The sequence below is a fragment of the Oncorhynchus tshawytscha genome, linkage group LG32, assembly GCF_018296145.1.
Source record: "Oncorhynchus tshawytscha isolate Ot180627B linkage group LG32, Otsh_v2.0, whole genome shotgun sequence".
NCBI lineage: Eukaryota > Metazoa > Chordata > Actinopteri > Salmoniformes > Salmonidae > Oncorhynchus > Oncorhynchus tshawytscha.
The window spans coordinates 14,588,302-14,614,585 of NC_056460.1; the positions used below are offsets into that span (position 1 = coordinate 14,588,302).

The 26,284-nt window shown below is 47.0% G+C and overlaps 1 protein-coding gene across 1 annotated transcript in view; it reads left to right on the plus strand.

The window, feature by feature from the left end:
* Positions 1-26,284, plus strand: part of LOC112235428 (ras and Rab interactor 2-like) — a 63,907-nt gene that overhangs the window by 10,819 nt on the left and 26,804 nt on the right. The window contains 5 exon segments of the mRNA XM_042310907.1: positions 9,435-9,581; positions 10,567-10,659; positions 24,524-24,624; positions 24,981-25,179; positions 25,386-25,506. Coding sequence (XP_042166841.1) covers positions 9,474-9,581; positions 10,567-10,659; positions 24,524-24,624; positions 24,981-25,179; positions 25,386-25,506 — 622 coding nt within the window. The 5' untranslated portion in view covers positions 9,435-9,473.

Consider the following 26,284-nt stretch of genomic DNA (forward strand, 5'->3'; position numbering starts at 1 on the left):
AGGGCAGAACATTTCCATAATGAATATTTACTTCCCCCCTGCTCACCCCCCTGATTTCCTCACTAAGGCATTTCTAGACTTTTCAGAATTAAACTCGGACACTGCAGTGGTTGGAGGAGATTTTAACTGCTTGTTGAACCCCCTTATTGATAAGTTTCCCAGCGGTATAGCTTCACTCTCTCCTCAAGCTAAGTCACTTAAAGTTATTTGTGATGATCTGGGGTATGTGGATGTCTGGAGAGCTTTTCAACCCTCCAACAGAGAGTTCACTTTTTTCTCTGCACCTCATGGATGTCAGACTAGAATAGATTATTTTTTTATGCCCAAGACGTCTTTGCAGTCTGTTTTATCCGCTAGGATAGGAAGCATAGTCATATCTGATCATGCTGAGGTGATCCTGGACATACAACTCAACGGGGCATTCAATCGGTCAAGACATTGGAGGTTGAACACAACCATTCTTAAAGACCATACATTCACATCATATTTTATAACAGAGTTTAAAGCATTTTTCTCTATTAACTCTCAATCAACAGATAACCCCTCGCTCCTTTGGGAGACCTGTAAAGCGTATGCCAGGGGTCTGATTATGTCATACACAGCTACTAAGAGACGGAAAAAGCGGGAAAAGCAAAAAATGTTAGAGGGTGAATTAGGAACTAAAGAGAAGGACTACATTAAAACGCCCACTCCTGCCCTATTAAAGGAAATATCAGTCATTAGATCAACGTTAGACTCTCTCCTAACACAGGACGCTGAAAAGAAAATGAGATTTGTCAGGCAAAAGCTATATGAATATGGCGATAAGCCAGGAAAGTACTTGGCATACCTAGCTAAAAAGAGGGCTGACTCTCAGTCAATTGCTACTATTACTGATTCTGATGGTAATCATTTATATGAAAATAAATTGATAAGTGACTCATTTAAGAAATTTTATACAAGCCTTTATGCCTCAGAACTGCCAAAGGATGCACCCAAATTAATGGAGAACTTCTTTTGTAAGATTGAGCTCCCTACTATCTCCGAAGAGCAGAGGTCCCTCCTTAATGCCCCTATTACCAAGGAAGAGATAATGTTCGCAATTAAGAATCTGCAAAATGGTAAGGCCCCAGGACCAGACGGGTTTTGTAGTGAGTTCTATAAAGAGTTCCATGGCCTGATCCTTGAGCCATTGCGTGATATGTTTAACCACTCATTTTCAAATGACCATCTCCCTCAAACGCTGAGAGAAGCCAACATTTCACTTATTCTCAAAAAGGGAAAATGTCCAGAGTCTTGTTCCTCATACAGACCAATTTCCCTTCTGAATGTGGATAGAAAATTGCTTTCTAAAATTCTAGCCACAAGATTAGAGGACTCACTGCCACTAATTGTGAAAGGAGACCAAACTGGCTTCATTAGGGGCCGTAAGTCATGCAACAACGTCAGGCGGCTTCTTAATGTAATTCAAGCCTACCAACAAAGTGCTGTGGATGGTCTTGTGCTCTCCCTAGATGCTGAGAAAGCATTTGATCGTGTGGAGTGGTCTTACCTATTATTTGCTCTAAATAAATTTGGTCTGGGGGACAACTTTATAAAATGGGTGAAAGTTTTATATGATGATCCTCAGGCTGCTGCCCTTACTAATGGGCTACTGTCAAATAGCTTCTCTATACACAGAGGTACCAGACAGGGCTGTCCTTTATCCCCCCTCCTCTTTGCACTCGTTATGGAACCACTGGCCGAGGCCATCAGGGTAACGCCTGCTATACAGGGGCTGCTCATTGGTGATGTTCACCATAAAATAAGCTTGTATGCTGATGATGTCCTGATATTCATCTCTAGTCCCGAGACTTCAATTACATCTCTTATTAATATTATTGAATCATTCAGCGAATTCTCAGGCTACAAGATTAACCTTACTAAGTCAGAGGCTATGCCACTTGGTAGCATACACTCTGTACCTAATACTTCTCCCCCCTTCCCTTTTAAATGGTCTCCCTCAGGTTTCATGTATCTGGGTATATTTGTAACTCCTAAATTCCAGCTAATGTACAAAGCCAATTTTGTTCCCTTGTTTGATACAATAAGACAGGATCTGGAGCCCTGGAACTCTCTCCCGATTTCTTGGTTGGGTAGAATATCCCTCTTGAAAATGAACATTTTACCTAGACTACTTTACCCAATCCAAATGATCCCAGTATTACTCTCCAATAAGGTAATAAAGGATGTAAATGGATGGCTAAGTTCCTTTATATGGAGTAAACGGAAGCCAAGACTTAAGATGGCAATATTGCAGCTGCCAAGTTCTATGGGCGGCTTGGACCTGCCCAATATCAGGTTCTATCAATGGTGTGCCCACCTTTGTTATATTTCTGACTGGATCACAAATGATGACTCCTCTATTTGGTTAGACATTGAGACTTCTCTTTCAAAATACCCCTTACAGGATCTTTTATTTTTCAGAAGTTTCAAGTCTGTAGAAGATCACTGCAATAATCCCGTTACACTTAACACATTCAAAGTATGGAGGTCAGTTCAACGCTTCCTGGGAAGGTCCAAACTAACCTCTGCTCTTACCCCAATTCTTAACAACCCAGATTTCAGTCCAGGATTGCTGGATGCTGGCTTTAACTTATGGCTTAATAAGGGCATACGCAGGCTAAATGACTTATTTGCTGATAAGATTTTGTTGTCATTTGAGCAGATGGTCGAGAAATATCGACTCCCAAAGCAGGACTTTTTCCGCTTCCTACAAGTAAGACATTATATTCTGAAGAGCACCACCTTAATTGGTAACCCTGATGTGTCTGTCATTGAAAGAATGCTTTTTTTCCCACAAAGGAAAATGTCTGTAAGTCTGTTTTATGATACTTTAAGGTCCTTTTCTGCTGTCAACACACAGAGGGTGAAACAAGTGTGGGAGAAAGAATTGTCTGTTACTATTGACGAAGAGATGTGGGAGGACATTTGGAGATATGCAAAAACAATATCTATATGTAACCGTACTAGAGCAATCCAATTAAGAATAATACACAGATTGCATATATCCCCAAATCGCAGACATGCTTTTAGCCCCACTTCCTCTTCCCCTCAGTGTCTTAAATGCAAAACTGATACAGGCACCCTAACACATTGTTTATGGTCATGTACCAAAATACAAAGATACTGGTCTGGTATTCTGCAAAAAATTGAAAAGATCCTAGGGGTTGATCTAGAATTGGACCCAGTTTCTTTACTGTTAGGTCTCCCTAGTAGGCATGTTACTTCTGTCGGTAAAAGGAGGCTTTACAACATCCTTACCTTCGCAGCGAGGAAAAACATCCTTTTACAGTGGATTAGTGATAAGGTTCCTTCTATTAAAGATTGGCATAAGATACTATTTGAATGGGTGCCTCTGGAATATCTGACATGTACATTGCATTCTAAAACAGACCAGTTCTACAAAGTATGGGAACCTTATCTAAATTACCTAGAACCTGAGGTATCAGCTATTCTGCTGCAAGGATTCTCTTAGAATGGCGGGGATCTATGTATTTCAGAACTACACTGTACGTTCCATGTGTGGAACTTAACCTCTTGGTTTAAACTGAGCTTTTTTGTTTAATTTCTGTTTGTAAGTTTGTTTAAAATGTATGTATTGAGAGACGCAATGATGGTGATGGGGTGAGAGAAGCACCGAGCGGGAAGAGGAAAATGGTGTACGTATGTATGGGTGTGTATATGTGTGTGCGTGCGTGTATGTATGTGTATGTGTGTGTATATGCATGGGTGTATGTGTGTATATGTGTATATATATGCACGTAGATATGTGTAAGTGGGTGCTGTTTTTCTTGTTTTTGTTCTGTGTGCTTTGTCTCTGTTGTTGTATCTCTTAATATGGGTGAAAATTGTGAAATTCCAATTAAAATACTGTTACAAAAAAAAAGAGACACAGTCAGAACAGCAAGGACTGCTGTCCAGGAAATGTCCTCTGCAGCAGGTACTTAGTTGATGTTTTGTTTTCATTTTCTCTGCTAGTCGACGGCTCTCATATCAAACCAGACTTCCCCCTTTTTAAGGCTATATTTTTTATTGTGCCTTTATTAAACCATGTCGTCCCGTTGAGGTCAGAAGACTTCGTTCCCAATCCCTTTTCTGCTGACAAGACAACAGGTGGACCTTACGGTTACAACGTTTTCCCAGTTGGGTTTTTACAACACACCATGGTTGGAGTTATAGAGTCATTTCCTGAGAAAGTCCCTTGACAATGACCTGGCTCGGTGAAGGAACATGTGTTCCTCCGTTGTTACTGTGTTCCCCAGCCTAAATAAAACAGCCATGCAGAACTGAAGATAACCCCATGTCTCTGTGAGCCAGTCAGGAAACAGCAGGCCTGTACAACCATAGGCTTCCAGCCACAGACAGGCGGACCAGCTGGGGATAGGGATGGACTGAAAACGCCTTTCACTTCAGGCCCATGGTCAGGTTTCTTTATAGTCGTTCATAATGGTAACGATAACCTCTGTATTTTAGTGTGGGAGGCTCATTCGAGAACAAATAGAAGACGTGGTTTCTGTTTGGAATGGGGAGAATGCGGTGGAATGTTGGACGATGATGACACACTTAAAAGCCTCTAATACCCTGCACACAACACCTTGCAGAACTGATGAATAAGTGCCCTATTAAATCTGCTGAACTCCAGCTGAGAATGTCTTAGCACAGAGACTCCTGCCAGTACTGTGTTATCTGACAGGAAACTAGGCCTTTCCATTCCTCTCCTCTGTTTCTTTTATTCTCTTTTCTGGGGGATCACTTCCTTCCTGTTGGAGATGAAAGTGAATAGAACATCTCACTGAACTGCTGCCAGAGAGGGAAGAGAGAGAGAGAGGAGATAGGGCAGGGGTCCTGCTAATGGCTTCAGCCTGGAATGGAGAGAGAGAGAGGGAGAGAGAGGAGAGAGCGAAGGGAGAGAGGAGAGAGCGAGGGGAGAGAGGAGAGAGAGAGGGGGGGGAGAGAGGAGAGAGAGAGAGGGGGAGAGAGGAGAGAGAGAGAGGGGGAGAGAGGGGGGGAGAGAGGAGAGAGAGAGGGGGAGAGAGGGAGAGAGAGAGGGGAGGAGAGAGAGGGGGGAGAGAGGAGAGAGAGAGGGGGGGAGAGAGGAGAGAGAGAGAGAGGGGGAGAGAGAGGAGAGAGGGGGAGAGAGGAGAGAGGAGAGAGAGAGAGAGGAGAGAGAGGGGGGGGGAGAGAGAGGGAGAGAGAGAGGGATGACAACTGTCCCCTTTCATCTACAGCCTCCAATAACACCCCTCCACTACACACTTTCATTCTCGCACATAAACAAACACACAGACAGAAGAGTGGTGTCTTGCAGCCCTAGGTGTGAGCATAACCAGGGGATAACGCAGGTTGACATTTATTGGGAAGAATTTTATCCTGGAGGCAGAACTGGGTTATTTAAACTAGATGGGACAGCTGCAATGTCAACATTGGCTGTATTGTAAAAATTCTAAAATGAGCTTTTTGGTTTTAATTTTAGATTAAGGTTATGCGTTAGGGTTAGCAATGGGGTACATCCATTTGAATTCAATCACTTTTTGACAGCACCCCTTTTGATTTGAACGAAACCTTCCATACATATTTGCCCATTGTAGAAGTGCTCAGAAAGTTTCGGTTGAGATTTATATCATTTAAATCATAGGTCATGGGTGTCATGATCATTGATGTCATTTCAATCATAGAAATATATTTAATAGAATGGACCTATCCCTTCAGACCACTGCAATTTAGCTGGTACACCATTGAAATGTAAATTTGATTGATATTTGAACTTCTAATTCAAATCAAATATTACTGGTCACATACACATGGTTAGCAGATGTTAATGTGAGTGCAGCGAAATGCTTGAGCTTCTAGTTCCGACAGTGCAGTAATATCTAACAAGTAATCTAACAATTCCCCAACAACTACCTAATACACACAAATCTAAAGAGGTGAATGAGAATATGTACATATACAGTGCCTTGCGAAAGTATTCGGCCCCCTTGAACTTTGCAACCTTTTGCCACATTTCAGGCTTCAAACATAAAGATATAAAACTGTATTTTTTTGTGAAGAATCATCAACAAGTGGGACACAATCATGAAGTGGAATGACATTTATTGGATATTTCAAACTTTTTTAACAAATCAAAAACGGAAAAATTGGGCGTGCAAAATTATTCAGCCCCTTTACTTTCAGTGCAGCAAACTCTCTCCAGAAGTTCAGTGAGGATCTCTGAATGATCCAATGTTGACCTAAATGACTAATGATGATAAATACAATCCACCTGTGTGTAATCAAGTCTCCGTATAAATGCACCTGCACTGTGATAGTCTCAGAGGTCCGTTAAAAGCGCAGAGAGCATCATGAAGAACAAGGAACACACCAGGCAGGTCCGAGATACTGTTGTGAAGAAGTTTAAAGCCGGATTTGGATACAAAAAGATTTCCCAAGCTTTAAACATCCCAAGGAGCACTGTGCAAGCGATAATATTGAAATGGAATGAGTATCAGACCACTGCAAATCTACCAAGACCTGGCCGTCCCTCTAAACTTTCAGCTCATACAAGGAGAAGACTGATCAGAGATGCAGCCAAGAGGCCCATGATCACTCTGGATGAACTGCAGAGATCTACAGCTGAGGTGGGAGACTCTGTCCATAGGACAACAATCAGTTGTATGTTGCACAAATCTGGCCTTTATGGAAGAGTGGCAAGAAGAAAGCCATTTCTTAAAGATATCCATAAAAAGTGCCGTTTAAAGTTTGCCACAAGCCACCTGGGAGACATACCAAACATGTGGAAGAAGGTGCTCTGGTCAGATGAAACCAAAATTGAACTTTTTGGCAACAATGCAAAACGTTATGTTTGGCGTAAAAGCAACACAGCTCATCACCCTGAACACAACATCCCCACTGTCAAACATGGTGGTGGCAGCATCATGGTTTGGGCCTGCTTTTCTTCAGCAGGGACAGGGAAGATGGTTAAAATTGATGGGAAGATGGATGGAGCCAAATACAGGACCATTCTGGAAGAAAACCTGATGGAGTCTGCAAAAGACCTGAGACTGGGACGGAGATTTGTCTTCCAACAAGACAATGATCCAAAACAAAAAGCAAAATCTACAATGGATTGGTTAAAAAATAAACATATCCAGGTGTTAGAATGGTCAAGTCAAAGTCCAGACCTGAATCCAATCGAGAATCTGTGGAAAGAACTGAAAACTGCTGTTCACAAATGCTCTCCATCCAACCTCACTGAGCTCGAGCTGTTTTGCAAGGAGGAATGGGAAAAAATGTCAGTCTCTCGATGTGCAAAACTGATAGAGACATACCCCAAGCGACTTACAGCTGTAATCGCAGCAAAAGGTGGCGCTACAAAGTATTAACTTAAGGGGGCTGAATAATTTTGCACGCCCAATTTTTCAGTTTTTGATTTGTTAAAAAAGTTTGAAATATCCAATAAATGTCATTCCACTTCATGATTGTGTCCCACTTGTTGTTGATTCTTCACAAAAAAATACAGTTTTATATCTTTATGTTTGAAGCCTGAAATGTGGCAAAAGGTCGCAAAGTTCAAGGGGGCCGAATACTTTCGCAAGGCACTGTAAGTATATGGATGAGCGATGGACGAGCGGCATAGGCAAGGTGCAGTAGATGGTATAAAATACAGTATATACATGTGATATGAGTAATGTAGGATATGTAAACATTATTAAAGTGGCGTTATTTAGAGTGACATTATTTAGAGTGGCATTGTATAAAGTGACTAATGATCCATTTATTAACGTGGCCAGTGATCGGGTCTCAAAGTCGGCAGCAGCCTTTCTGAGTTAGTGATTGCTGTATGTCTTATGGCCTTGAGATAGAAGCTGTTTTTCAGTATCCCAGCTTTGATGCACCTGTACAGACCTCGCCTTCTGGATGGTAGCAGTGTGAACAGGCAGTGGCTCGGGTGGTTGATGTCCTTTTTGGCCTTCCTGTGACATCAGGTGCTGTAACCGTCATGGAGGGCTGGCAGTTTGCCCACGGTGATGCGTTGTGCAGACCTCACTACCCTCTGGAGAGCCTTGTGGTTAAGGGCAGAGCAGTTGCCGTACCAGGCGGTGATACAGACCGACAGGATGCTCTCGATTGTACATCTGTAAAAGTTTGTCAGGGTTTTGGGTGACAAGACAAATTTCTTCAGCCTCCTGAGGTTGAAGAGTCGCTGCTGCGCCTTCTTCACGATGCTGTCTGTGTGAGTGGACCAATTCAGTTTGTTCGTGATGTGTACGCCGAGGAACTTAAAACTTACTACCCTCTCCACTACTGTTCCATCGATGTGGATAGGGGGGTGTTCCCTCTGCTGTTTCCTGAAGTCCACGATCATCCCCTTTGTTTTGTTGACGTTGAGTGAGAGGTTGTTTTCCTGACACCACACTCCACGGGGCCCTCACCACCTCCCTGTAGGCCGTCTCGTCGCTGTTGGTAATAAAGCCCACTACTGTTGTGTCGTCTGCAAACTTGTTGATTGAGTTATTAATTACTACTACAAAGATGACCGCCGTCCAACCACTGTCAAATGTCAACTTAAATGGTCATATCTATTCTATTGTCTATATTTCTATGATTTCAATAAGTTTCCTATGGAAGATTTACAGTAGCAATTGAACACAACAGATATTCCCTTTCAAGGCAACATTCTCTGGCGTGTGGACCTCCAACCATCTCTGTGGTACTATTTGAAAGATGAAATGTTTCTTTTAATCCCATTTTAATACATTTATCAGCCAAAATATGACACCATCCCTGTATTCAAGAGCATGTTGTGTCACAACTGATGGCGGTCACAACACAAAAACCTCAGATGGTGGAAAATATGATCTAAACATATGCAAATATATTTTGATAATTGAGGTAAAACAAAATGACATACAGAGTTTAGTTTAAATTTAAAGGAATGCTGTCAAAAAGTTAAGGGTTAAGGTCAGGGTTAGGTTTAAAATCAGACTGTATGACTTTGTGGCTGTGCCAGCTAGTGACCAGTCTGCAGAGCTGCCTCCAGAACAAGATTCATGGCAAAACGCTAACCTGCGCAGATAAAATGGTTGATGAACGCCCTTGTTTGGTCTATGGGAGAGGAAATGAAAAGTTATTGTAACATCAAGGGTACATCAAGGTTCACTAGAAGACTGAAGCAGACCAAACAGCCTGGATTAACTTACTATGGGAGAAAGGAGAGGAATAACAATGTTGGAACCATGGCTGTAATTGCTGGAACATAGATTAAATGAAAGGACATGGGGAAAAGCAGCTAGCTAGAGGGACAGAGAGAGGGAAGGAGTTTGATACTGTCCTACCTAGCCTCTGTCATTTGTTGACTTGCTGTGGCCATAGAATGGAATTTTCTCCAGTCTCACCCACGGCTAATCTGTTTGTCTGTTTGTTTGACCCCATAGGACTCCAGCCGACGTGAACACAGACGTCTAGACTTAAGCATGGCTGCTACGCTGCCATCTACGCTGCCATCTATACTGCCATCTATACTGCCCTCTACGCTGCCCAGACCAGACTGTCATATGGACAGGAGCGCAAGCTTCTTTAAGGTAAGTTAAGTCTAACTCTTGTTAGAGAGAGTACAAAGACGAGAGAGAGAAAGGGATGAGATAAGACGAGGGGTTGATGATATTAAATTAGAGAGACAGAGAGAGTTTCATACTGTCCTGGTAGAGCCTATAAGAAGAAGAACTACAACAATTCCCTGTCTGCTCTCTCAATGTGGCCAGAAATTGAATTTCCATCAGCCTCACCACCAACTGTATGTGTTTGTGCTCGACTCCATATACACTCTCAGAAAAAAAGTACAGAATTGTGCTTAATGTGGTAGAAACGCCTGTCACTGTAGTGGTACCCTGTAAGATATGTCCATTGTTCCATTAATTGTGGGTAAGTAATTGTAGTCTTGTAGTTTGTATCTTAAAAGAGCCAAAATATAGAAATCTGCCTTTTTTTAGGGTACCACCACAGTGACAAAGCCCTTTGTTCCTTTTAAGTGGCAAAAATGTACCACTTCTCTATATAGCAAGGCCCTCATGTGTACACACCTTCGCCATCCCACTTCTGACACCAATTTAGTCAATTCGGTGGGTTGTTCCGACCGGGATTCAAACCTGGGTCCAGCAACTGCCAAGCCAACGCCTTAACCAGTAAGCCAAGTGATACCTATTGACAAGGTCACTCAGTGTTTGGTTAAGGTTGCTACAATGTTAATTATAGCTCTTTATTGTCACATGCGTTTCTGTTGCCTTTATAAAGACTTCAGAGCTGGCAGCAGACATGCTCACACTTGAACTAACATAACCACAGACCACTTAATCACGGGTGGCCAAAAATAATTAACTGAAAGCCACGCCCCCACTAAGCCATACCTCTGATGATTGTATAAAAATGTACCATTATACTAGATTATCCGCACATGTGCCCTAAAATGTACTGTACAGTGCCATGTGAGCTCATATGTGTACCTCTGAAGGTACATACCCCAGGGAAAAATACTGTACCCTGACCGTACCCTTTTCTCCGAGAGTGTAGGTCTCAGACGGACTCACAGACTCAGACCTAAGCATGTCTGCTACGCTGCCCAGACCAGACTGTCATACGGACAGGAGAGGAAGCTTCTTTAAGGTAAGTTAAGTTTACTCTTCAGTTTATTCGTTAGCTTACTTTTGTTCCAAGGTTTATCTTATGTTGCCACATAGTGTAATAGCGCTCAAGTTGAGGACAGATGGAGAGTGTGAGGATTGAACAATGCTTGCTGCAGTCGTTGGAATCATGACAAATGCACACACAGCAACCATAAAGTACAAAGACACACACACACACACACACACACACACCATGGAGCAGTTGTCAGCCCTTTATGCAGTCTCTGGTTAAACCCTTGCATGACGTTGTTTTAGGAACACGGTCTATTCCTAGAAACATAATGAGAGCACGGTCCGTTCCGCTGTGTCTTAGTTTCATGCTGCTGTTTCTTCCATCAGTACCCTCTCCCTTCATCTCTCCCTCTTTAGTCAGACCACACTAACTGCCTCTGAGAGTTATCCAATCGTCATGTCATAATCGTTCTGTTATCCAATCTTCATGACTGCAGTGGGCTATCCGCTATATATCCGGTAATAGAAGGATGCCTTATACGGCAACTGTTGTGTATTTAGCCATATACTGTTGCTTCAGTTGATAACGTTTACACAAGGTGTCTACAGTAAACAGAGAATGGAGACGAGGTTATGGATGTGTGCAATGTAAAGAGTTACGGAGGCTTACAGAGGGAATGGATACACTGACACATAGACGTGAGATTGTACTGTCTCTTCTTATCTCTTTTCTCCCTCTGTCTCCATCCGCTCCCGCTCTCTCTCTGTTTCCCCATCACCCCCCCCCCCTCTCTCTCTCTCTCTTTCCCCGTCACCCTCTCTCTCTGTTTTCCTGTCACCCCCTCTCTCTCTCCCTCTCTCTCTGTTTTCCTGTCACCCCCTCTCTCTCACTCTCTCTCTGTTTCCCCGTCACCCCCTCTCTGTCTCTCTCTCTGTTTTCCTGTCACCCTCTCTCTCTCTCTCTCTCTCTCTCTCTGTTTCCCCGTCAGCCCCCTCTCTCTCTCTCTGTTTCCCCGGCACCCCCCTCTCTCTCTCTCTCTCTGTTTCCCCGTCACCCCCTCTCTCTCTCTCTCTCTCTTTTTCCCGTCACCCCCCTCTCTCTCTCTCTCTCTCTTTCCCCGTCACCCCCTCTCTCTCTCTCTCTGTTTCCCCGTCACCCCCCTCTCTCTCTCTGTTTTCCCGTCACCCCCCCTCTCTCTCTCTCTGTTTTCCCGTCACCCCCTCTCTCTCTCTCTCTGTTTCCCCGTCACCCCCCCTCTCTCTCTCTCTCTGTTTCCCCGTCACCCCCCCTCTCTCTCTCTCTCTGTTTCCCCGTCACCCCCCTCTCTCTCTCTCTCTCTGTTTCCCCGTCACCCCCTCTCTCTCTCTCTCTCTGTTTTCCCGTCACCCTCTCTCTCTCTCTCTCTGTTTTCCCGTCACCCCCCTCACTCTGTTTCCCCGTCACCCTCTCCATCTCTGTTTCCCCGTCACCCCCTCTCTCTCTGTTTCCCCGTCACCCTCTCTCTCTCTCTCTCTCCCGTCACCCCCTCTCTCTCTCCATCTCTGTTTTCCCCATCACCCCCTCTCTCTCTCTCTGTTTTCCCGTCACCCCCCCTCTCTCTCTCTCTCTCTGTTTTCCCATCACCCCCCTCTCTCTCTCTGTTTTCCCGTCACCCCCCTCTCTCTCTCTTTCTCTGTTTCCCCGTCACCCCCCCTCTCTCTCTCTGTTTTTTCCCATCACCCCCTCTCTCTCTCTCTCTCTCTGTTTTCCCGTCACCCACTCTCTCTCTCTGTTTTCCCGTCACCCCCTCTCTCTCTCTGTTTCCCCGTCACCCCCTCTCTCTCTGTTTCCCCGTCACCCTCTCTCTCTCTCTCACTCTGTTTCCCCGTCACCCTCTCTCTCTCTTTTTCCGATCACCCCCTCTCTCTCTTTGTTTTCCCGTCACCCCCGCTCTCTCTCTCTCTGTTTCCCTGTCACCCCCTCTCTCTCTCTGTTTTCCCGTCACCCCCCTCTCTCTCTCTCTCTCTCTCTCTTTCCCCGTCACCCCCTCTCTCTAACTCTCTGTTTTCCCATCACCCCCTCTTCTCTCTGTTTCCCTGTCACCCCCTCTCTCTGTTTTCCCGTCACCCCCTCTCTCTATCGTCTCTGTTTCCCTGTCACCCCCTCTCTCTCTGTTTCCCTGTCACCCCCTCATCTCTCTCTGTTTCCCCGTCACCCCCCTCTCTCTGTTTCCCCGTCACCCCCTCTCTCTATCTCTCTCTGTTTCCCCATCACCCCCTCTCTCCCTCTGTTTCCCTGTCATCCCCTCTCTCTCTCTCTCTCTGTTACCCCGTCACCCCCTCTCTCTCTCTCTCCTCTGTTTTCCCATCACCCCCTCTCTCTCTCTCTCTGTTTTCCCGTCACCCCCTCTCTCTCTCTCTCCCCATCACCCCCCTCTCTCTCTCTCTGTTTTCCCATCACCCCCCCCTCTCTCTCTCTCTGTTTTCCCGTCACCCCCCTCTCTCTCTCTCTCTTTCTGTTTCCCCGTCACCCCCTCTCTCTCTCTCTCTGTTTTCCCGTCACCACCCCTCTCTCTCTGTTTCCCCGTCTCTCTCTCTCTCTGTTTTCCCGTCACCCCCTCTCTCTCTCTCCACTCTGTTTCCCCGTCACCCTCTCTCTCTCTCTCTGTTTCCCCGTCACCCCCTCTCTCACTCTCTCTGTTTCCCCGTCACCCCCTCTCTGTCTCTCTCTCTCTCTGTTTTCCTGTCACCCTCTCTCTCTCTCTCTGTTTTCCCGTCACCCCCCTCTCTCTCTCTCTCTGTTTTCCCATCACCCCCCTCTCTCTCTCTGTTTTCCCGTCACCCCCTCTCTCTCTCTCTTTCTCTGTTTCCCCGTCACCCCCCCTCTCTCTCTCTGTTTTCCCATCACCCCCTCTCTCTCTCTCTCTCTGTTTTCCCGTCACCCACTCTCTCTCTCTGTTTTCCCGTCACCCCCTCTCTCTCTCTGTTTCCCCGTCACCCCCTCTCTCTCTGTTTCCCCGTCACCCTCTCTCTCTCTCTCACTCTGTTTCCCCGTCACCCTCTCTCTCTCTTTCCCGATCACCCCCTCTCTCTCTTTGTTTTCCCGTCACCCCCGCTCTCTCTCTCTCTGTTTCCCTGTCACCCCCTCTCTCTCTCTGTTTTCCCGTCACCCCCCTCTCTCTCTCTCTCTCTCTCTCTGTTTCCCCGTCACCCCCTCTCTCTAACTCTCTCTGTTTTCCCATCACCCCCTCTTCTCTCTGTTTCCCTGTCACCCCCCTCTCTCTGTTTTCCCGTCACCCCCTCTCTCTATCGTCTCTGTTTCCCTGTCACCCCCCTCTCTCTCTGTTTCCCTGTCACCCCCTCATCTCTCTCTGTTTCCCCGTCACCCCCCTCTCTCTGTTTCCCCGTCACCCCCTCTCTCTATCTCTCTCTGTTTCCCCATCACCCCCTCTCTCTCCCTCTGTTTCCCTGTCATCCCCTCTCTCTCTCTCTCTCTGTTACCCCGTCACCCCCCTCTCTCTCTCTCTCCTCTGTTTTCCCATCACCCCCTCTCTCTCTCTCTGTTTTCCCGTCACCCCCCCTCTCTCTCTCTCTCCCCATCACCCCCCTCTCTCTCTCTCTGTTTTCCCATCACCCCCTCTCTCTCTCTGTTTTCCCGTCACCCCCCTCTCTCTCTCTCTCTTTCTGTTTCCCCGTCACCCCCTCTCTCTCTCTCTCTGTTTTCCCGTCACCACCCCTCTCTCTCTGTTTCCCCGTCTCTCTCTCTCTCTGTTTTCCCGTCACCCCCTCTCTCTCTCTCCACTCTGTTTCCCCGTCACCCTCTCTCTCTCTCTCTCTGTTTCCCCGTCACCCCCTCTCTCACTCTCTCTGTTTCCCCGTCACCCCCTCTCTGTCTCTCTCTCTCTGTTTTCCTGTCACCCTCTCTCTCTCTCTCTGTTTCCCCGTCACCCCCCCTCTCTCTCTCTGTTTCCCCGTCACCCCCCTCTCTCTCTCTCTCTCCCTCTGTTTCCCCGTCACCCCCCCTCTCTCTCTCTCTCTGTTTCCCCGTCACCCCCTCTCTCTCTCTCTCTCTGTTTTCCCTTCACCCCCTCTCTCTCTCGCTCTCTGTTTCCCCGTCACCCCCCCCTCTCTCTCTCTCTCTCTGTTTCCCCGTCACCCTCTCTCTCTCTCTCTCTCTCTCTGTTTTCCCGTCACCCTCTCTCTCTCTGTTTTCCCGTCACCCCTCCTCACTCTGTTTCCCCGTCACCCTCTCTCTCTCTCTCTCTCTCTCTCTCTGTTTCCCCGTCACCCTCTCTCTCTCTCCATCTGTTTCCGTCACCCCCCTCTCTCTCTGTTTTCCCGTCACCCCCCCTCTCTCTCCATCTCTGTTTCCCCGTCACCCTCTCTCTCTCTTTCTCTGTTTCCCGGTCACCCCCTCTCTCTCTCTCCCTCTGTTTTCCCGTCAACCCCCTCTCCCTGTTTTCCAGTCAACCCCCTCTCCCTCTGTTTCCCCATCACCCCCCCTCTCTCTCTCTCTCTGTTTCCCCGTCACCCCCTCTCTCTCTCTCTCTCTGTTTTCCCATCACCCCCTCTCTCTCTCTCTCTGTTTTCCTGTCACCCTCTCTCTCTCTCTCTCTGTTTTCCCGTCACCCCCTCTCTCTCTGTTTTCCCATCACCCCTCTCTCTTTCTCTGTTTCCCCATCACCCCCTCTCTCTCTGTTTCCCCATCACCCCCTCTCCCTCTGTTTCCCCATCACCCCCTCTCCCTCTGTTTCCCCATCACCCCCTCTCTCTCTCTCTCTCTGTTTCCCCGTCACCCCCTCTCTCTCTCTCTCTCTCTGTTTTCCCATCACCCCCTCTCTCTCTCTCTCTGTTTTCCTGTCACCCCCTCTCTCTCCTCTGTTTCCCCACACCCCCTCTCTCTCTCTCTGTTTTCCCATCACCCCCTCTCTCTCTCCCCCTCTGTTTCCCCATCACCCCCTCTCTCTCTCTGTTTTCCCATCACCCCCTCTCTCTCTCTCTTTCTCCCCCTCTCCACTCTTCCTAGCCCAGGTGAAAGCGCTCTCTCTCTCTCTTTCTCTCCTTCTCCACTCTTCCTAGCCCATGTGAAAGCGCTCTCTCTCTCTCTCTTTCTCCCCCTCTCCACTCTTCCTAGCCCCAGTGAAAGTGCTCTCTCTCTCTCTCTCTCTCTCTTCCTAGCCCCAGTGAAAGCGCTCTCTCCTTTCACTCTCCACTCTTCCTAGCCCAGGTGAAAGCGCTCTCTCTCTCTCTCTTTCTCCCCCTCTCCACTCTTCCTAGCCCCAGTGAAAGCGCTCTCTCTCTCTCTTTTCTCCCCCTCTCCACTCTTCCTAGCCCCAGTGAAAGTGCTCTCTCTCTCTCTCTCTCCCCCTCTCCACTCTTCCTAGCCCCAGTGAAAGCGCTCTCTCTCTCCTCTTTCTCCCCTCTCCACTCTTCCTAGCCCCAGTGAAAGTGCTCTCTCTCTCTCTCTCTTTCTCCCCCTCTCCACTCTTCCTAGCCCCAGTGAAAGCGCTCTCTCTCTCTTCTTTCTCCCCCTCTCCACTCTTCCTAGCCCCAGTGAAAGCGCTCTCTCTCTCTCTCTTTCTCCCCCTCTCCACTCTTCCTAGCCCAGGTGAAAGCGCTCTCTCTCTCTCTCTCTCTCCTTCTCCACTCTTCCTAGCCCCAGTGAAAGTGCTCTCTCTCTCTCTCTCTCTTTCTCCCACTCTCCACTCTTCCTAGCCCAGGTGAAAGCGCTCTCTCTCTCTCTCTCTTTCTCCCCCTCTCCACTCTTCCTAGCCCCAGTGAAAGCGCTCTCTCTCTCCCTCTTTCTCCCCCTCTCCACTCTTCCTAGCCCCAGTGAAAGTGCTCTCTCTCTCTCTCTCTCTCTCTCTCCCCTCTCCACTCTTCCTAGCCCAGGTGAAAGCGCTCTCTCTCTCTCTCTTTCTCCCCCTCTCCACTCTTCCTAGCCCCAGTGAAAGCGCTCTCTCTCTCTCTCTTTCTCCCCCTCTCCACTCTTCCTAGCCCCAGTGAAAGCGCTCTCTCTCTCTCTCTTTCTCCCCCTCTCCACTCTTCCTAGCCCCAGTGAAAGTGCTCTCTCTCTCTCTCTCTCTCCTTCTCTCCACTCTTCCTAGCCCAGGTGAAAGCGCTCTCTCTCTCTCTCTTTTCCCCCTCTCCACTCTTCCTAGCCCCAGTGAAAGTGCTCTCTCTCTCTCTCTCTCCTCTCTCTCCCACTCTCCACTCTTCCTAGCCCAGGTGAAAGCGCTCTCTCTCTCTCTCTTTCTCCCCCTCTCCACTCTTCCTAGCCCCAGTGAAAGCGCTCTCTCTCTCTCTCTTTCTCCCCCTCTCCACTCTTCCTAGCCCCATGTGAAAGCGCTCTCTCTCTCTCTCTCTTCTCCCCCCCCCTCTCCACTCTTCCTAGCCCAGTGAAAGCGCTCTCTCTCTCTCTCTTTTCTCCCCCTCTCCACTCTTCCTAGCCCAGGTGAAAGCGCTCTCTCTCTCTCTCTTTCTCCCCCTCTCCACTCTTCCTAGCCCCAGTGAAAGCGCTCTCTCTCTCTTTTCTCCCCCTCTCCACTCTTCCTAGCCCCAGTGAAAGCGCTCTCTCTCTCTCTCTTTCTCCCCCTCTCCACTCTTCCTAGCCCCAGTGAAAGTGCTCTCTCTCTCTCTCTCTCTTCCTAGCCCCAGTGAAAGCTCTCTCCCTCTCTCCACCCTCTTCTTCCTAGCCCCAGTGAAAGCGCTCTCTCTCTCTCTCTTCTCTTTCCCCCCTCTCCACTCTTCCTAGCCCCAGTGAAAGTGCTCTCTCTCTCTCTCTCTCTCCTTCTCCCCCTCTCCACTCTTCCTAGCCCCAGTGAAAGTGCTCTCTCTCTCTCTCTCTCTCTCTCTCTCCTCTCCCACTCTCCACTCTTCCTAGCCCCAGTGAAAGCGCTCTCTCTCTCTCTTTCTCCCCCTCTCCACTCTTCCTAGCCCCAGTGAATGCGCTCTCTCTCTCTCTTTCTCCCCCTCCCACTCTTCCTAGCCCCAGTGAAAGCGCTCTCTCTCTCTCTCTTTCTCCCCTCTCCACTCTCCACTCTTCCTAGCCCCAGTGAATGCGCTCTCTCTCTCTCTCTCTTTCTCCCCCTCTCCACTCTTCCTAGCCCCAGTGAAAGCGCTCTCTCTCTCTCTCTTTCTCCCCCTCTCCACTCTTCCTAGCCCCAGTGAAAGCGCTCTCTCTCTCTCTCTTTCTCCCCTCTCCACTCTTCCTAGCCCCAGTGAATGCGCTCTCTCTCTCTCTTTCTCTCCCCTCTCCACTCTTCCTAGCCCCAGTGAAAGCGCTCTCTCTCTCTCTTTTTCCCCCCCTCCACTCTTCCTAGCCCCAGTGAAAGCGCTCTCTCTCTCTCTCTTTCTCCCCCCTCTCCACTCTTCCTAGCCCCAGTGAAAGCGCTCTCTCTCTCTCTCTTTCTCCCCCTCTCCACTCTTCCTAGCCCCAGTGAAAGCGCTCTCTCTCTCTCTCTTTCTCCCCCTCTCCACTCTTCCTAGCCCCAGTGAAAGCGCTCTCTCTCTCTCTTTCTCCCCCTCTCCACTCTTCCTAGCCCCAGTGAAAGCGCTCTCTCTCTCTCTTTTCTCCCCCTCTCCACTCTTCCTAGCCCCAGTGAAAGCGCTCTCTCTCTCTCTCTTTCTCCCCCTCTCCACTCTTCCTAGCCCCAGTGAAAGCGCTCTCTCTCTCTCTCTTTCTCCCCCTCTCCACTCTTCCTAGCCCCAGTGAAAGCGCTCTCTCTCTCTCTCTTTCTCCCCCTCTCCACTCTTCCTAGCCCCAGTGAAAGCGCTCTCTCTCTCTCTCTCCCCCTCCACTCTTCCCCCCAGTGAAAGCTCTACTCTTCCTAGCCCCAGTGAAAGCGCTCTCTCTCTCTCTCTCTCTCTCTCTCTCTCTCTCTCTCTCTTTCTCCCCCTCTCTACTCTTCCTAGCCCCAGTGAAAGCGCTCTCTGTAGGTCAAAACAACATAGTTTCCCATTGACTCCATCATCATGGCTTTAACTTCAGCCCATGCAGGGAATCACTTACCTCCGAATCCGCACTCATTAAAGAGCTAGAATTGATGATGACGTTGTTGGACACAGCCCTCCTGAGAGAGAGAAAGACTGTGTGGCGAGAGAGAGAGAGAGAGAGGTGGAAAGAGAAAGAGAGTAAGAGAGGGAAAAAGCGTTGTATCCAATGCGATGTGATTGATAAAAATGGGAAAAGAAGAGAAAGAAAGAGGTAGATGAAGAGTAAGAGAGAAATATACATAAAGAGAGAGAGGGGAGGATATGTGCTATTTTTCCTCAGCATTTTCCTGGGCACCAGTAGTTTCAACCTCACCAGGAAGGAGTGGTCCACCCTCAATAGGTTCAGGACTGTCCATGGCCCGTGCCTCGCAAAATCAAATCAAATGTCATTAGTCACATGTGCCGAATACAACAATACTTACATTGAAATGCTTACTTATAAGCCCCGAACCAATAATGCAGTTTAAAAAATACAAATAAGAATTAAAAGGAACAAGTAACTAAAGAGGAGCAGTAATATAACAATAGCAAGACTACAGTATACAAAGGGGGTACCGGTACAGAGTCGACTGTCTAGAGATAATGACAGAGAGTAGCAGCGGTGTAAAGGGGGGATGCAAATAGTCTGGGTAGCTATTTGACTAGATGTTCAGGGGCTTATGGCTTGGGGGTAGAAGCTGTTTAGAAGCCTCTTGGACCTAGACTTGGAGCTCTGGTACCGCTTACCATGCGGTAGCAGAGAGAACAGTCTAAGACTAGGGTGGCTGGAGTCTTTGACAATTTTTTGGTCCTTCCTCTGACACGGCCTAGGAAAGAGGTCCTGGATGGCAGGAAGCTTGGCCCCAGTGATGTACTGGGCCGCACGCACTACCCTCTGTAGTGCCTTGCGGTTCGAGGCCAGCCAGTTGCCATACCAGGCTGTGATGCAACCAGTCAGTATGCTCTCGATGGTGCAGCTGTAGAACCTTTTGAGGATCTGAGGACCCATGCCAAATCTTTTCAGTATCCTGAGGGGGAATAGGTTTTGTCATGCCCTCTTCACGACTGTCTTGGTGTGCTTGGACTATGTTAGTTTGTTGGTGATGTGGACACCAAGGAAATTGAAGCTCTCAACCTGCTCCACTACAGCCCCGTTGATGAGAATGGGGGCGTGTTCAGTCCTCCTTTTCCTGCAGTCCACAATCATCTCCTTTGTTTTGATCACGTTGAGGGAGATGTTGCTGTCCTGGCACCACACGGCCAGGTTTAGGCTGTCTCGTTGTTGTTGGTGATCAGGATCATTTTTGTGTCATCGGCAAATGTAATGATGGTGTTGGAGTCGTGCCTGCCTGTGCAGTCATGGGTGAAAAGGGAGTACAGGGGGGGACTGAGTACGCACCCCTGAGGGGGCCCCTGTGTTGAGGATCAGCGTGGTGGATGTGTTGTTACCTACCCTTACCACCTGGGGGCGGCCCGTCAGGAAGTCCAGGATCCAGTTGCAGAGGGAGGTGTTTAGTCCCAGGGTCCTTAGCTTAGTGATGAGCTTTGAGGGCACTATGGTGTTGAACGCTGAGCTGTAGTCAATGAATAGCATTCTCACATAGATGTTCCTTTTGTCCAAGTGGGAAAGGGCAGTGTGGAGTGCAATAGAGATTGCATCAGCTGTGGATCTGTTAGGGCGGTATGCAAATTGGAGTGGGTCTAGTGTTTCTGGGATAATGGTATTGATGTGAGTCATGAACACTTGATATGAGCCTTCCAAAGCACTTCATGGCTACAGAGGCATTAAAGCACACCCCCTATGTGCCTGTGGGGTGGAGCAAACCATGCACCACATTTCTGAAGTCTGTCCAATTTACAAACTCAGCGGAGGTCTACTCACCCTCAACACAGCAGGACCGGAAGCAATCGCTTGGCTAAGGTACTTTGCTTTCGCTAAATAAAATATATAAGTGGTTCCTCTATAAAAGTCATTGGGTTGAAACAGGGCCTGTGTTGATGCTCCCATTTACTTCCATAGCAGGGCACTATGCCCAGAGTAGACCATTGAAGACCTTTCATAATAAATGTGTTCATTTGACCTCATTTTCTGGCAGAGGGGTCTCTCTCACCCTCTCTCCCTGTCTAATTTTCTTTCAGACTCTCTTGTTCTTTCTCTGTCTCTCTCTTTTCCCCTCTTTGTTTTTCTCCCCCTCTCTCTCTCTCTCTCTCTCTTTCAGACACTGTCGTTCTTTGTCTTTCACTGTCTCTCTCTCGCTCTCTGTTGGTCTCTCTCTTCAGTTTAGAAATATACTCAGCTCTGTCTTTGCTGACTAATGCTTTAAAAGACGTCCGACCATCAGAGACAGAGCTGGCTCCACATAGTCCCTGTTATAGTGTAGTAACAGGGGGAACCTGTGGTCTGTGGTTAGTGGTTACAGTGGTCTGGACCCTTCAGCTATGGGGAGTGAAATAGATTAGCTGATCTAAGGTCAATTTTGTGTTTTTCCCACCAATCGTTCACGATAGGTTTGGGAAACAGTAAGCTGATCCTAGAACTGTGACTATTGGTGACTTCTACTCAGAGCAAACGATTAGGGGGTTTGTGGTGCGGGAAATATTTCCACCTAGTGGTCAGATTATGTAACACAGTTGGTAAGAACCTACAGGCTTCCCTTCTTTCCTTGTCTCCTTACCTTCATATTCACTTATGTAGAAATACAAACTAGTGAGAGAAATGTCTTAAAAGCCTGCTTGTCCTGAAAGGAGGAAATGAGACAAGGAGAGAAAAGCCTCTTAAAGACTATTGATATGCACCCATGGTGTCAACACCTAGAAATATACACTGCTCAAAAAAATAAAGGGAACACTTAAACAACACAATGTAACTCCAAGTCAATCACACTTCTGTGAAATCAAACTGTCCACTTAGGAAGCAACACTGATTGACAATAAATGTCACATGCTGTTGTGCAAATGGAATAGACAACAGGTGGAAATTATAGGCAATTAGCAAGACACCCCCCAATCAAATCAAATCAAATGTATTTGTCACATACACATGGTTAGCAGATGTTAATGCGAGTGTAGCGAAATGCTTGTGCTTCTAGTTCCGACAATGCAGTAATAACCAATGAGTAATCTAACCTAATAATTCCACAACTACTACCTTATACACACAAGTGTAAAGGGATAAAGAATATGTACATAAAGATATATGAATGAGTGATGGTACAGAACGGCATAGGCAAGATACAGTAGATGGTATCGAGTACAGTATATACATATGAGATGAGTATGTAAACAAAGTGGCATAGTTTAAAGTGGCTAGAGATACATGTATTACATAAAGATGCAGTAGATGATATAGAGTACAGTATATACATATGAGATGAATAATGTAGGGTATGTAAACATTATATTAAGTAGCATTGTTTAAAGTGGCTAGTGATATATTTTACATCAATTCCCATTATTAAAGTGGCTGGAGTTGAATCAGTGTGTTGGCAGCAGCCACTCAATGTTAGTGGTGGCTGTTTAACAGTCTGATGGCCTTGAGAGAGAAGCTGTTTTTCAGTCTCTCGGTCCCAGCTTTGATGCACCTGTACTGACCTCGCTTTCTGGATGATAGCGGGGTGAACAGGCAGTGGCTCGCGTGGTTGTTGTCCTTGATGATCTTTATGGCCTTCCTGTGACATCGGGTGGTGTAGGTGTCCTGGAGGGCGGGTAGTTTGCCCCCGGTGATGCATTGTGCAGACCTCACTACCCTCTGGAGAGCCTTACGGTTGTGGGCGGAGCAGTTGCCGTACCAGGCGGTGATACAGCCCGACAGGATGCTGTCGATTGTGCATCTGTAGAAGTTTGTGAGTGCTTTTGGTGACAAGCCAAATTTCTTCAGTCTCCTGAGGTTGAAGAGGCGCTGGACCAATTCAGTTCGTCTGTGATGTGTACGCCGAGGAACATAAAACTTACTACCCTCTCCACTACTGTCCCATCGATGTGGATAGGGGGGTGTTCCCTCTGCTGTTTCCTGAAGTCCACAATCATCTGCTTAGTTTTGTTGACGTTGAGTGTGAGGTTATTTTCCTGACACCACACTCCGAGGGCCCTCACCTCCTCCCTGTAGGCCGTCTCGTCGTTGTCTCGTCGTTGTTGGTAATCAAGCCTACCACTGTTGTGTCGTCCGCAAACTTGATGATTGAGTTGGAGGCGTGCGTGGCCACGCAGTCGTGGGTGAACAGGGAGTACAGGAGAGGGCTCAGAACGCACCCTTGTGGGGCCCCAGTGTTGAGGATCAGCGGGGTGGAGAAGTTGTTACCTACCCTCACCACCTGCGGGCGGCCCGTCAGGAAGTCCAGTACCCAGTTGCACAGGGCGGGGTCAAGACCCAGGGTCTCGAGCTTGATGACGAGTTTGGAGGGTACTATGGTGTTAAATGCTGAGCTGTAGTCGATGAACAGCATTCTCACATAGGTATTCCTCTTGTCCAGATGGGTTAGGGCAGTGTGCAGTGTGGTTGAGATTGCATCGTCTGTGGACCTATTTGGGCGGTAAGCAAATTGGAGTGGGTCAAGGGTGTCAGGTAGGGTGGAGGTGATATGGTCCTTGACTAGTCTCTCAAAGCACTTCATGATGACGGATGTGAATATCATCGATACAGGGAAGAATATCATCGACTGCATCCTTATGTAATACATGTATCACTAGCCACTTTAACTATGCCACTTGGTTTACATACTTATCTCATATGTATATACTGTACTCGATATCATCTACTGTATCTTGCCTATGCTGCTCTGTACCATCACTCATTCATATATCCTTATGTACATATTCTTTATCCCCTTACACTGTGTATGACAGTAGTTTTTTTTGGAATTGTTAGTTAGATTACTTGCTCGTTATTACTGCATTGTCGGAACTAGAAGCACAAGCATTTCGCTACACTCGCATTAACATCTGCTAACCATGTGTATGTGACAAATAAAATTTGATTTGATTTAATTTTTGTGTGATTTTGTTGTCAGCACATTCAACTATGTAAAGAAAAAAGTATTTAATAAGAATATTTCATTCATTCAGATCTAGGATGTGTTATTTTAGTGTTCCCTTTATTTTTTGGAGCAGTGTAGTTTGACAAGCAACAACATATTTAGTTTTGTTGTCATCGTAGTCCAATGCGCCATTGGGGGGGAAGATTTATCTTCACTATGGAAATAGCTTGTCATATAAGATGGAGGATTATCCATCAAACACTGTTGGCCTGAGTCACTTCCTCCTTCCTCTGTGTCCCTCTCCTTGACTGCATCCCAAATGGCACCCTATTCCTTATGTAGTGGGGAAAAAGTGTCCATTGGACTCTGGTCAAAAGTTGTGCACTACATAGGGAATAGGGTGTCATTTTGGGACGCACCTTGTGTTAGCATAGCTAGCTATCATCCAGAAGTTTATGTCTTCCCTAGATAAGGATTAGATTAGGAGACGTTTAGCCTTGTTAACTAACATGTGTTTATTGTATCTGAGAGAGATAGAGAGATTGTGTGTGTGTTTACTGTCAGTAGTATGCGTGTGTGTGTGGGGGGGGTTGTCTCTGTGTTTCCTGTCCCAGGGAGGGAAGTGAGGTATACACAGGAAAAGTGACTAACCCTTTCCTTGCTCCTGGCTTTCTCATGTTGTGCCTACCTATCTCTTTGTGAGGGACACTGCTCCATTTGCTCTCTCTCTCTCTACCTCTCTCTTTTCGTTCTACTTTCAACCTTTCTCAATGTCTGTTTTCATTCTTTACCTCCACCTTGATCACTCTCTATCTCTCTCTCCATCTTACTCACAAAATCTGTTTCATTTGCTCTCACTTTCTCACTCTCTCCTCATTCTCTCCCTCTGTCTCTGACCTAGTCCCTCTCTCCTTCTCCCATGTACACTCGTTCACTCCCTCTCTTTCTCTCCTCCTCTGTGTGTAGCTGATAGACACGTTTGCGTTGGAGATAGGGGAGCTGAAGCAAGAGATGGTCCAGACCTCCCCAACAGAGGACAGAGACCCATACCCTATGGTTCTACAGGGGTAAGTCCAATCCTCTTCTCCTCCTTTCATCCTCTTCTTCTTGCTTCTTTATCTTATTAGGACTCTTAGTACACATTTTTGTCAATGTTTGAATATAAGGTGTTGTGATTTGTTTCAACAATGTAGTTGAGTAGAGTAACAACACAGACATTTAGTGATGGGAAGACTTGCGTGAGGCAAAAGAAAGGGATAGTAGACTACATTTTTTTTGCGTCACTATTCACATCCTAGATGGATCTTTGTGGGACCCTGCAACATGTACTCTTTCACCAGAAGATGGAGACAGTGCCTTATTTTATTTTTCTCTCTCGCTCTCTCGCTCTCTCTGTCTCTCCCTCCCTTTCTTTCTCTATCAGGTTGGAGGGGGAGGTGAGCGGGGTTTACCTCCAGTCCTCGCCCTGCGCTGGCGCCAGTGGTGAAAGGGATTCTGGGTACGACTCTCTGCGTAGGCGGATGAGCGTGCTGGACAGACTGAGGCATACGCACCCCGTGTGGCTACTTCTCACGCTCAGTGACAAGGAGGCCACGCGTATACTGCTGCAGCAGCCTCCAGGGGTGAGAGGGTCACGGTTCAAGCGTCATAAGGTCACAGTATGACCTTTGTTATTGTCGCGCTTGTATATGATCATTTTTCGAATACGAACAGAAAAGGTGATTAAAGCTGATGGACAGGTGTGAACGTGTGGATTAGTGATGTCACTGATGTGACTCTTTGAAAGGTCAACCCTTAATGAGCCTGTCTGTCTCTCTCTCCTGTCCAGGTATTCCTGGTGAGGAAGTCATCCACTCTTCAGAGGAAAGTTCTGTCTCTAAGGGTCAGTGATGATGACGCCTCAGGAGGAGCCGGCGTCTGTGACTTCCCTGTCAGAGAGAGTCAGTACAGTGAGTGTCATAATGGAACAGCGTGCAGACTATTTTGTTTACTAAACCTCTATTCATCCAGCAGTGACGTCCCAAAGCCCAGCTAACACTCCTGATTGGCTGTAGTGCAAAATGAGTGTTTACCTATAGCACATTTAGCTACTGTACATTGTTTATCAACAGATGCATGACTCAACATGTTTTCAGTTTACCCAGCTGTGCATTTCTCAGACAACAAACAGCCGATACAATGAATCATACCATGACTGTATTCATAGGTCACCTAGACTACCGTTCAAAAGTTTGGGGTCACTTAGAAATGTCCTTGTTTTTTTTGTCAATTAAAATAACATCAAATTGATCAGAAATAAAGTGTAGACATTGTTAATGTTGTAAATGACTATTGTAGCTGGAAATAGCAGATTTTTTTATGAAACATCTACCTAGGCGTACAGAGGCCCATTATCAGCAACCATCACTCCTGTGTTCCAATGGCACGTTGTGTTAGCTAATCAAAGTTGATCATTTTAAAAGACTAATTGATCATTAGAAAACTATTTTGCAATTATGTTAGCCCAGCTGAAAACTGTTGTTCTGATTGAAGAAGCATTTAAACTGTCTTTCTTTAGACTAGTTGAGTATCTGGAGAATCAGCATTTGTGGGTTTGATTACACGCTCAAAATGTCCAGAAACAAAGACCTTTCTTCTGGAACTCGTCAGTCTATTCTTGTTCTAAGAAATGAAGGCTCTTCCATGCGAGAAATTTCCAAGAAACTGAAGATCTCGTTCAACGCTGTG